General features: G+C 58.1%; 1 protein-coding gene across 2 annotated transcripts in view; it reads left to right on the top strand.

Moving 5' to 3' along the window:
* Positions 1–6,314, top strand: part of LOC111153142 (sorting nexin 33) — a 9,038-nt gene extending 2,724 nt beyond the window's left edge. The window contains exon 2 of one of the 2 annotated variants that reach the window (XM_022511932.1): positions 4,712–6,314. In XM_022511932.1, the coding sequence (XP_022367640.1) occupies positions 4,712–4,965 (254 nt within the window). In that variant the 3' untranslated portion in view covers positions 4,966–6,314. The remainder of the gene's footprint in view (positions 1–4,711) is intronic. The other variant, XM_022511934.1, reaches the window with a different exon arrangement.
* The last annotated feature ends 5,350 nt before the right edge of the window (positions 6,315–11,664 follow it).

The following is an 11,664-nucleotide window of genomic DNA, read 5'->3' as shown; positions in this document are numbered from 1 at the left end:
GGGGGGGGGGGGGGGGGGGGGGGGGGGGGGGGGGGGGGGGACGGGACACAGCAAACACCACCCTCTGCCTCCGTATCCAGGAGAGCCCGAAGTACACCAGCCCTGTTCTACTTTACCAGGAGATCGCCTTCGAGAACTTCTCCATCTCCCAGGTTCCTTTCTCCCCTCATTTTCTCATCCTCCTTCCTTTCCCTGCCCTTTTTTCTCACCTTCACCTTCCTGTCCTCCTCCTTCCACCTTCCTTCAGCTTCAGGAAACATGAGCCCTGAGTTCTAGTTTTGGCTGTGTTACCAGTTTGCTGGGTATTCCTGGGAAGTGCCTTCCCCTCTCTGGGCCTTAGTTTCCTGATCTAGAAAACAAGGGAGTGTCGACCCAGTGAACTCTCAGGAGGGGAGCCTCCTGGGGAGGATCTGGTGGAGAACAGGGTCATGCCTTAGAGCTGACTCTGAGCTCTGGGGCAGGCATACGGCAGAGGCGGCAGAGGCGGCTGGCTGATCGGGGCCTGTGGGGCAGGTGTCTCCCTGGCCGGAAGTAGAAGCACGTTCACTGCTGCACTCAGGCCTGGGAAAGCTGGTTCAACCAGCTCCTTGGATCGCGTGTGTCTGTGTGGGCAGTGGGGGGGGGAAGCAGGGGCACAGTGAGTAAACAGCCACCCTGGGCCAGAGCTGGAGAAGGAGTGTGGCCTCTTCCCCAGCCAGGGCTCCCAGGGTTGCACTGAAGCAGGAAGCAGTGATGCCAGGCCGGCCTTTCAGAGGAGCAGGGACGCAGAGCTAAGAGAGGCCATTTCTGAGTGTCTCCTTGAGGTCTTTCTGAGAGTGAGGGCCCAGCAGTCATCTGGGCTCATGCATTCAACCTTAGGCAGAGGCGAACCCACCTTCCCTCACCCTGAGGACCCCTCCCCAGTGGACCAACTCATTTGGGCTTACTTTTCCTCCTTCTGGGCTGTGGCTGGGCCAGTTAGGGAGGAGGGCTTGGGATCTGGCTGAGACAGAATTGGGCAGGTTTGGAGGACCACGGCCTGATGGGGGGAGAAGGAATTCCATGCTGGCCTTGTGGGTGGGACCCTTTCTTAGAGAGAGGAGCAGGAAAGTTGGGCCTCAGATCTCCAGAATTCTGTCCAGTCCATCAGGACATCTGAAAGATGGCAAGCGTATGGCAGAGGCCATGGAAGGAAGGAGACAGGAGGCTTAGGTGGGGTCAGGAGGCCAGGATCTGGACAAATATTGCCTCTGAGATGACTATGAGGGTGTTTTTCCTCCCTCAGTGTCCCCCTTGGTAAAACGGATCATGGAGTCTACTTGGCACTGAGATGAAGGCCACCACTCTGTCTGCCCAGTGGCCCAGCAGTCCAGGGGTCTCCTAAGAGAAGAGGAACCATATAATTAACCATTGAAACCCGGGCAGTCTTGGGGTAAAAGGGGCCCCAGTCATAGTTACGCTGGGACAAGGGGAAATCGTGCCTATCCAGGGCCTCTCCCTGTGAGCCAGCAGGGCAGGGAAGTTACTGTGGTCCCCTGTATTTTCCCGATGAGGTGCAGTGAGGTGAGGATGATACGCAGAGCAGAAATTGGGGCCCAGGGGTGTCTGAGTGCACCACTCAGGCTGGTTCCCCTGTGCCAGACAGATGGGGTGAAGGAGAACCCCAAGGGTTGGGTGCACAGGTAGATGAGACAGAGGGGAAGGACGAGGGAGGATGGGTGCTTAGCACCCTGCTAACTCAGTTGGCATGCTTGGTGGGCCGGAAGCAGGCCCAGGAACTCACAGCGTGTGGCAGCGGCCATGGGACTCCTAGGCTGGCTGTGGCAGCATGTCCACAGCAGGACCAAGTGCTTGTCTGGGGGGATGGGCAGGTCCGACCTCTGTGTTCCAGGCTATCATCTAACCCTCCCTCTCCCTCCCCTCCTAGACTTCCATAAACAAAGAGAAGCCTCTTGCTACCAGTCACCAGCAGCTGGTTCTTGCTATGACTGAAAAAGCAATCTGCACACGGTTGCACGGAGCATCTTAAGCTCTTGCTCTGTTGGGTGCTAGCCTAAGTACTTTGTACAGATGAGTTCTGTTAAACCCTAACTACACTCTAGGGTGGGGACAGTAATGATCCCATTTTTTAGATATAGAAACTCAAAATCACTGTACTGCCAAGAGCAGTAGTCAGTGGCATCCGACCTAGTCCAGCCTGTTCCACTGGACAGCTGGGAGACCTCTGGCCCAGTGGTTTTCTGGAAGTGACACAGCTGGGACGGGGGCTCAGACCTCCTGTCCCTGACGTGGGTTGGGGGTGATTACCTCGGAGAGGTGGGAACAGGATAGATTTAGGTGGGAGCTTTGGGAGTGTGTCTGGGACCCCACCTCCTTTCCTAGTTCCTGGGATCCAGCCTACAGGACACCTGCCAGGGCAGGAGGCTTCCCTGGGTCCTGAGCTCTGGGGTTGAGTCCTACATGGAATATAGCAGAGCTGCCCGATGGGCCTGAGCCCCGACTCCCAGCCTGTCTCTGGGGTATGTTAGGGTTGGTCGGTCTCAGCCCCAGATCTGAGTCACAGGGTGGAGAGGTGACAGAGAGCAGGGTGGGACCTCCGCCTGTCCCCTCCCCTCCACAGCTTTTGTCCCCTTTTGCTGGCCCCCTGCCTGGGTGTGGATACCTAGCAATTGCAATAGATTCATTTCTATTACTTGGGCCTCTGTCTCCCCATCAACAAAAGGAAACTTTCTCTCCTCCAAGGTCAGAAAAGCCCTCTGGAATCTGGGTCCACCCTCGCTGCACCCAGATTTTTTTAAGGCAGCTGGAATCTAAGGTAGTTAATGTGTCTTTTTCAAGTAGGTTCCTTGTCTGTTATCTGGGGGCCTCACGCAGATGGGGTGACCTGGGTGACCTGGGTGACCTGGCATGGGGTCTCTGCAGTAGATGTCCACCCCCCCAGCCATGGGGGGCACCTCTGCACCCCCACATATGGGGCACGAAGGAGGCTGGGAGGTCCTAGGGAAGTCCTCCCTGGTAGGGCCTCAGTTTCCTCTGTGCTGCTGGCCTCTAGGACCTCTTTAGCTCCGAAGTCTCTTATTGAGTCCTTGTGCTGGGCCTTGGGATGGTCCCTTTTGTGCTGCCCAGACTTGGGCAGTTGGGATGGAACAGGAGGCAGGAGGTGGCTCAGGGAGGGTGGCAGAAGGAGCAAGTGGGTTGGGAGCTGGTGACGGCGGAGTTCTTTCGAGTGCAGTGTGAGCGACCCTGGAGATCCTCCAAACTCGTGTCTGCCCACCCCAGATGTCCCTGTTAGCCATGCACTTGCCAGCTCCTATGGGTGCCTCTGTAGTTGTTTCCAGTATGTGGAGCCCTGGGCCTGCCACAGAGTAAATGACCGAAAGAAGGATCTCGAATGCATTAGACAACTTGAGCAAGAGTCAGAGGCCCTCAGCGGGCTGTTGGCGTGATTGGATGCTTCTCAAGTGCTCGGGGCTGTGTTGTCCTGTGTGCCGGGCCTTCCTGTACCTGTACCCTGCTTTGCACAGTGCATTCCCTACAGCCCTGCAAGGAGTGCACGCCAGGCCCCGGAAGACGTCCTCCTTCCCCCGGCAACTGGCCCCACAGCCTTCAGTGCACAGTCAGTCAAGTGCCTGTTAATGCAGATCTGAAATTCATTCGCCAACTGCTTGCTGATTTATTCAGATTCTTCTAAATTGGGTCCCCTGCCCAGGTTTGTCCCCCGTCTGCCATCTGTCACCTGGTTAGTGTAAGGTCTCCTCTGGTCCCTCTAGGCTGGTGTGAGGAGGGGCAGGGCCTGTGTGTGGGGAGACACACACAAAAGAAAATTCCAGGTGGCTTTGAGGTGCTGTTTTTAGAATCAGTCATGTGATGGGGGTCGGGAGCGCCCTGGAGAGGGGTCAGGAGGTGTGGGAGGCATCCAACCTGGGGGCACTGTGGGAGGCTCTGGCAGGGAGATGCTGCCTGAGTCTGATCAGGGGCCTTAAATTATGCAGAAAGATCTTGTGGGCAGAAAGGTGGTGGTAGGAAAGAGCAGGGTGAGTTTGATGAACACGGGGTCAGCGTGGAATGGGTGCAGGGGCTAACTCCCGGAGCGCCTCCCGGCTGGGCAGACAGCCAGCAACCTTCGTCTGCGGGTAGAGGAGCGTCCCTCTTGGCTGTTCGTCAGGTGCTGTGGAGAACCTCTTAGACACTGGGCCTGAGGTGGGAGCCCCTTAGTTGCTGCTCATGGAGGGACCAGTCGAATCCGCTCATCAGACGTGTACCCAGCTCTCCTGGGGGCCAGGCCTGGTCCTGGGTGCTGGAAACACTGAGCTCACAGAGCAGAGGGAGGCAGGCAGAGCAAGCACAGGGTGGTAAGAGCCAGGGCTGATGGAAGCCCCAGGAACATGGGGAGGTGCCTCATGCTGTGGGGGGCTGCTGGGAAGGCTTTCTGGAGGAGGTGACGTCCAAGCCGATTAGGAGCCAGTGTGAGAGACGATGCTGGTGTTGGGTAAGGACGTCCCTGTCCTGGAACTTGATAGAGCCAGCAGGGCTGTGACGGGCTGGGTGCCACAGGCCGCTGGCAGTGCCCCAGGTCTGGAGGGAAGATGTCCCGATGGTGAGGGTTTGGAGGAGGTCCTGGGGGAGACACCCAGGTGGCTGTCCCTGAGGGGGCTCCCGGAGGGTATAGGGAGCAAAGCGGGCAGACCAGAGCCCTAACTTCCCTTGTCCTCCTCCACTGTGCCCGTGCCAGGCGCCTTTGCCAAGGTGAAGGAGAGCCAACGCATGAGTGACGAGGGCCGCATGGCTCAGGACGAGGCCGATGGGATTCGCAGGCGCTGCCGCGTGGTGGGCTTCGCTTTGCAGGCCGAAATGAACCACTTCCACCAGCGCCGCGAGCTCGACTTCAAGCACATGATGCAGAACTACCTTCGCCAGCAGATCCTCTTCTACCAGCGGGTGGGCCAGCAGCTGGAGAAGACGCTGCGCATGTACGATAGCCTCTGACCATGTGTCCCCAGCCCCCGCCCTGCGCCTCGGCCTGGTCGCCGCCGTGTGCTCTGCTCACTAGACCCACCTGCTCCAGTAGTGGCTGGGAGGGCTGTGGGGGCTTTGGACGAGTCCTGGGTCCCCCTGTGGAAGTCCACCAGCTCTTAGAGGTAAGGGGCACAGCAGGGGTGAATCGGGGTCAGGAACCTTCCAGGCAGAGGCCTGGGCTGTGGGTCAGCGCTTGAGGCTGGGCCCCGGCCTTAGCCTCCCCTAGAACCTGCAGTGCTCACTCACCTGGCCACCACCCCCATGCTCGTTCAGCAGGCACGGGGTGGCCCTGCTGCGGCCCCCATGTCAGATGCCGGTTGAGTACCAGGGCTGCGACATGCCTGCCCTCAGGGAGTCCCCAGGCAAGCTGGGGTCAGACACAGAAACAGACAAGGGCAACGCAGAGTGACTGGTGGTAAATAAGGGCTTCCTGAAAGCTTAAAGAAAGAACCACTCATTCTGCTGGTCAGGGAAGGCTCCATAGAGTAAGTGACATTTGAGTAGTGTTTTGGAGAATGACAAGGACCTGGCAGACAGTAGATGGGGCCAAGGGTGGAGGGGACATTCAGAAGAGAAGAATAGCATGGGCAAAGGTGTGAAGACATGAAGACACCCCTTCTTCTCTCCCTGACTTTTCCCCAGTAAGTTTGGTGCCCCTTGGTGGGGATTTTGGCCTTTGTGACAGAGGGAAGGGCTCTTCCTCCCATGTCGCTGTCCCTGCCTCACTTTGTTCCCTTAGGAGGAGCTGCAGGCCAACTCCCTCCTGACTCCCCTCCACCTCCTGAGCCTCCATTAGCCCTTGGTTAGGGGACCATGCAGCATCTTTTCCCTGGGCTCAAGGTGCTGAGACAAGCCATTGACCCCAGGACCTTGGTGGCACCTTCGTGGAGAGGACACCCAAAAGTTACCAGATATTTGAGTTCACCAGCAACAGCTCTCCACATTCTGAGCAGGCGCAGGCCCCAGTGAATCCCAGAATCCTTCCTATTGCACAGAGGGAAGGCCAAGGGGAAAAAGACAGGGGCCGGCTTGCCCACTGCCCCAGAAGTCCTGGGCCCACGCGCCTATGGCCAGCCTCACTGTGATTTCAGCCCCGGCTCCCTCCCCAGCCAGGTTGTGCTGTCTCCCACCCATGTTTACATCCTCAAGGGGGCTATTCCCTTCTCCCGGGCCAGGGTGTGGGCCATCAGGATTGGGGGAACTGACAGGTGCCACTGCTGGCCTCCCCAGGAGGTCATGGCCACTTCTGGCTCCTGCTGCTTGAATCTTTTTTTCTTTCTTGTTTTCTTGATAAACCTTTTGCAATTAAGACAACAAAAGCATGGCTTGTTTGTTTGTTTGTTTGGATCCCAAAGGGATTGAGGGTGGGGGAAGGATGAAACCCTAAGTGTCCCTGGGAGCTATTAGACTGTGAGGTCTTAGTGGGCACAAAACCTGTAAAGCTTGTGGGGAGGGCTGTGCCAATAGCAGGTGCTAGCTGGGGAGCTAGAGGTGGCCGTGGACCCCAGTTGGACACCATCCTTCACAGACCTCATGCTCCTCATTGCTCAAATGGGTGGAGTCCTGCTGAGGGTTTTTCTGCGCTGCTCAGTGATCAGTGATGGCAGGAGTGCGAGAGGAGGCCAGGCTCCCGGACAGTCTAATGGACAGGGGGTGCCCCAGGGAGGCCCTGGTCCAGGAGAGGTGGGAGGTGGGGGGGGGCACTCGGGAACTGTGTCCTTCCCTAAGCATTCCAGGGCACCCAGTCCTGTGGTGGCTTCCATGTTGGATGCTGAGGAGAACTGCCCTTCCCTTGCCCTGGCCAGTCCCTCAGCGATGTCCCAGTTAGGATGAGCAAGAATCAGTTTCCACGTGGGAAGGAGGGGTGCTAGAAAACCCGGGTCTCTTTCTGGGCAAGGGGATAGGGCTGGCAGGGCTGGGCCCCAGGGGAGGCTATGACCAGGCCAGGGGCCCAGGGAGCTCACAGCAGTGAGAGGGGTGAGGAATGGAGGGTGCAGTAGGAAAGGGGCAGCAAAGCCTCCCTGTTCAGGGCAGAGCACCCTCAGAGAAACTTTTGGAATGGGCCCTTGGCCCTGGGTCAAAATTAGGTCAGATTTGGGACTTTCTGTGGAATTTTCCCCTCCCTCCATTTTCCAACCCACCCAAGGGCCTTCCCGCTTTGACCTCCAGGCAGCCTTCTGTAGACAGAACTCTGGGCACAGTGGGGGAGGCTCCTTACTGAGGTCAGTCTGGGTTGGGGTGGTGGAAACGCCTTTCTTAACCCACAGTGCCTGGAAAGTCCCCTGTTCATGCTTCCTGCCCTGGGAAGAGTTTTACCCTCTTGTGTCCCTTCCTTGGGGTGGGGGGCACCTTGCACGCCTCCCGTTGTCAGGGTGAGGAAGGCGGTCTGACGCTTGACTCAGGAGGGGTGTGCCCCTGGGAGAAGAGTCCAGAAGTGAAGTCCTGGGACAAGCCAGGTCTACTGTGGGCATCCTGAGCTATCTAGGCTGGGGCAGGCTTCTGTATAATGGGGAGGGAGGATGTCACAGACATTCCCTCAGGTTTCTTTCTGTCTCTCTGTGGGTTGGGGTATGGGGGGGGTAGTTTGAGATCAGTCTGGGCTGACCGGAGCCCCTTTCAGGGCGGACCTGGGGGACCAGTTGGGGGGGGTGTGAGAGCATCCTGGTGGAGGCAGGGCCCGCTGGAAGCCTCAGTCACTAGCTAGGCAGATGTTCCAGACTGAGCTGGGCCCAGCTGCCTCCAGTTCCCTCCCTCACTTTGCTCCAAGGGGGTGGGAAACAAGGCCCCTCTTTCTGCCCTGGGCAGCTATCAGGACCTGGGGGTGGGGTGATCCGAATCTCTGATCCCCAGTCTTGGTCCAGGCCATGAAAGGAGTTGGCTTTGTGGCCACATGTGGGGGTTGGGGATGGAGGCAGTGCTCAGATCCTGCATCTGTTGCCTCCCCGACACGCTGGGGCGGGGGGGGGGGGCGTGAACTACCGTGCCATGGCTCTGCCACAGCTGTGCCACCATTGGAGGGGAGGCAGGTAGACAGGGGCTCCAGGGCCAGCTCAGAACCTCTCCTCCACCTGTGGCACGGCCATGCTGTCATCCCCACGTCCACGTAGTCCCAGCTGGAGCCACCCAGCCCCAAGCAGGCACAGCCACATGCGGCCACACACCCTGCCCACAGGGACATAGGCCACACCTGTGTGCACATCTGCACACAAATGCACAGTCCCATGCTCGCACAGGGGCATTCCCAGCCACGGCACTGCCCACCGTCACACGTTCACGGCCACAGCTGCACATGCGTCGTCTCTTCAGAGCACCGGTCCCATCGTGTCCTCACTCATAGCTGTCCCACTGTCCTACCCGCACAGAGCCACACACACTCAAACACGGCTACAAGTCACATGTGCTCATAGCAAAGGTGTCACCTGTGTCGCTGCTTCTAGACTGCCCCTGTGCTCCCTTCTGGGGGAGCCAGTGGCATCACCCGTCTTCTGACATTGGCCTGTCCAGGTGGGGAACTCGAGGTCTAGTGGAGGGTGGTGGCTGGCGGTGTCACCCAGTGGGGCTGGAGGAGGTTCAGGGGCTTGAACCCAGCTCTGGGTAGCTCTGCGGCCAGTCCCCAAGGCCAGCCCCTCCTGCCTCAGTAAGGCCCTTGCTGAACCCACCCAGTGAAGCTCCAGGCAACTCCTATCTGTCCAGCCAGAGCTGAGGCTGCAGCATCCACATGAACCAGAGCCCGGACGCGGTGGGCAGGGCCCAGGCCTGTGCGGAAGGAACATTCCTGCACCGTCTCCTCCCCAAGCATGCGAGGACTGGGCCCGCCCTGCCTGCCTGCCCGCTGACTCAGGCCTCCCGGAGCCAAGCCGGCGGGTCCCCAACCCCCCCTGCCCCACAACCTGCTTCCCTTCCAGTTCAGCTCCAGTATGGCTCCGTGGGCTGGGGTAGGAGACGAGGATCCCGGGCCAAAACCACGGAGAGAAATGAAAACTCACCTCCCCCAGACGGAGCTCTGCTTGCGAAACCCAGTCCCAGGGTTCAGGATAGTTTAACGCAAAACTTTTTTTCCTTTGGTTTGGTTTGGTTAGTCAAATCCCGGTGCAGTCCAGGCTGTTGAAAAAGCAAGTCTCACAGAGCTGTGGCATCCCTGGTCCTCATATAGCAGCCCTGGTAGGCAGCGTTGTTCCATTGCACAGATGAAGGGACTGAGGCTTGGCTACAGCGAAGATGGGCCTGGCCTGGGATCACACAGTGAGACGAAGGAGGAGCTAGACTCAAACCCAGCTTCCTGACGTCTTTCCTCAAAGTCTTGATTGACTCACTTAGGTCTGAAGGAAAAGGGGCTGGCAGAGCTCTGCTCCAGAGGTAAAAGAACAGGAGGCTGGCAGACCCAGCTGCTGAAATGGGAAGGAGCTGGAGGGATGAAGAGGCTGACCACAACCCGGCACAGTGGCCATGGCCTTGACCCAGGATTTCTCCTTACACATGAACCTGTGTGAGGAACAGCGCCTCGTTTCTCTGCAACTGGCCTGAATTTCTTTGTCACATTCTCCTTCTCTCACATGGTAGAAAAGGAATCTCAAATCGATTTGGGAGCCCCTCCTTTCTAATAGGATGCATATACGTTTTGGGGATGGCCCATTTGAAGATGGTGGGCAGGCCTGTGGCACTTTGAATTTTAGAGGCTGAATCCCACACCCTGTCACACGCATGAAAATTTGCCTGCTTTCCACATTAAAGGTCACTCATATACACCTGTTTCAGTTGGGTTCAGTTTATTACTTGGCAGTGCCTTGTCTCACAGATACTTACTTAAACTTTGTTAATTTTGATTTTGTCTTTTTTTCTTTTTGTGTCCTGCTACTTTTCCCCTCCCTGAATACGTTGTGAGTTCTTGCAGACTCTTGGACCATGGCGCTGGGCCTGGGGTACCCACCACGGTCCTAGGTTAGCATTGGATCCTCTGGTCATCTTCTCCCCTCTCCCCGCCCTGTGTCTTCCCACCACCTGCTCCTTTGATCCCCATCCCAAGGCCTCTGTTGGTCTGGCCTTTGGTCTCTTTTGAGCACTTGGGGTTCCCTTGATTGTCCGTATACCTGTGGACCTCAAGGAACCTCAGGGGGCCTGCCAAAGTCCCTTCTGGGGCCTGGGGTCCCCTTTGAGGCTCATGGTCAACATTCCACAGCTCCCAGCACATACTCAAGCACGAGAAGCTCTGGAGAGCCTATGTAAGCCTTTGTCCTCTGGGGTCTGGCTGCCACCTTGGGGCTCTACCTAGGAAGGGGCCAAGTCCCCTGCTGCTCCTGGATCTCCCCACCTCTGGGGCTTCTACCCTTCTCCAGCGCAGGCAGTACCGTGGCAGACGCTGGATGGCCAGTATTTCCAAACCACTATCTGCCTTTGAGAGATGATCAACATCATTTTACAGACGGGGAAAGGGGACCTAGCGAGGGGTGCTAGAGCAGGCCAGCTGGTGTGAGATGGTACCCAGGTCTGGGTCACCCGCGCTGGGAGGCAAACCGTTGGTGCTTGTGGTAGGAGTTGGCCACATGGAGGCACCTGGGCCTCTTCTGGGCTGACCTGGTCCCCCTGGCTGCTATTTTGGCAGGAGTGTAATGGGCGGGGGTGGCCCTACTGCCCCCAGAGAGCCACAAGCCCCCTGTGTCCTTTCCCTCCACCCCCCTGGTGGCAGGGTCCCGGTATTGGCTGCAGTCGCTGAGCCCTAGTGCGAATCCTACACTACACTGACTTGTTCGAGGGGGGGTTTTAGTTGGTTCATGCTTCCATTTCTCTATTTATAACAGGCCTTCCAGATGGCTGTTAGGAGGATTACATGATTGCATGAGCAAGACACATCAGCTGGACGGTGCCTTCCCATAGCCAGTGTTCAGGAGGGAGTAGCTGGGACAGCCAGCCTTCGAGCAGACCCTTTAGAGCAGCCCTGGAGAGAGAGGCTGGTTCATTAGTGAGAGAACCGCTTGAGTGAGCCGTCTGAGGCCACACAATAGGTAGATGGCAGGGCTGGGCCTGGGACTAGGTGTCCCGTGTCACCACCATGTCTTCACAGGGAGCACTCCTTGGGATTTCCTGCCTGTCATGGTACTCGTCAGCCCCGGGCAGGAGGTGTCCCCTGCGCCATTTTTGGCTGTCACACACACCATCACACACAGGAACATGGGGCCCAAGGGTTGAGACGTGGCCTCATGTCAGACCTTCCCTGGGTAGACAGGAGACCTCAGGCAAGGTGACTCCTTAGTCTGGGTTTTCCTCAGCGGATGTTGGCAGTTGTCACAGTCACGCCAGGGCACGCACTCACGAGTGTGAGCATGTCCCTGCTTCGGGGCACTGTGTCTTCAGAGCTGCCCAGGCGGGCATGGTGGGGGGCGGCCCAAGGGCACAGTGACTCACACTGCATGGCTGCTGTGTAGCCCTGGTGCCGGGCATCGGGCTCAGTGCCTCCCCTGAGTTACCTCTCGTCTGCAACTGCACGGGAGGTGAGAATGAGTGCCAGTGCGTCCCAGCCAACGGAGGCTATGGGCCACGGGGTCATGGGCACAAGGTCGCGCTGCTGGTCCGTGTATCCCATTAAGGCTGAGGTCCCCCCGGGCACAGAGCTGTGCCCTTCTGAGGTGGACAGGCTGGGCAGGCTGGGGGCAGCTGTCCTGCTGTGGAGTAAGC

This window comes from Enhydra lutris, unplaced genomic scaffold, assembly GCF_002288905.1.
Source record: "Enhydra lutris kenyoni isolate GAN:26980312 unplaced genomic scaffold, ASM228890v2 scaffoldscaffold31, whole genome shotgun sequence".
Taxonomy (NCBI): Eukaryota; Metazoa; Chordata; class Mammalia; order Carnivora; family Mustelidae; genus Enhydra; species Enhydra lutris.
Note: the sequence above shows the minus strand (reverse complement) of the source record. Positions and strands in the feature narration are given on the sequence as shown.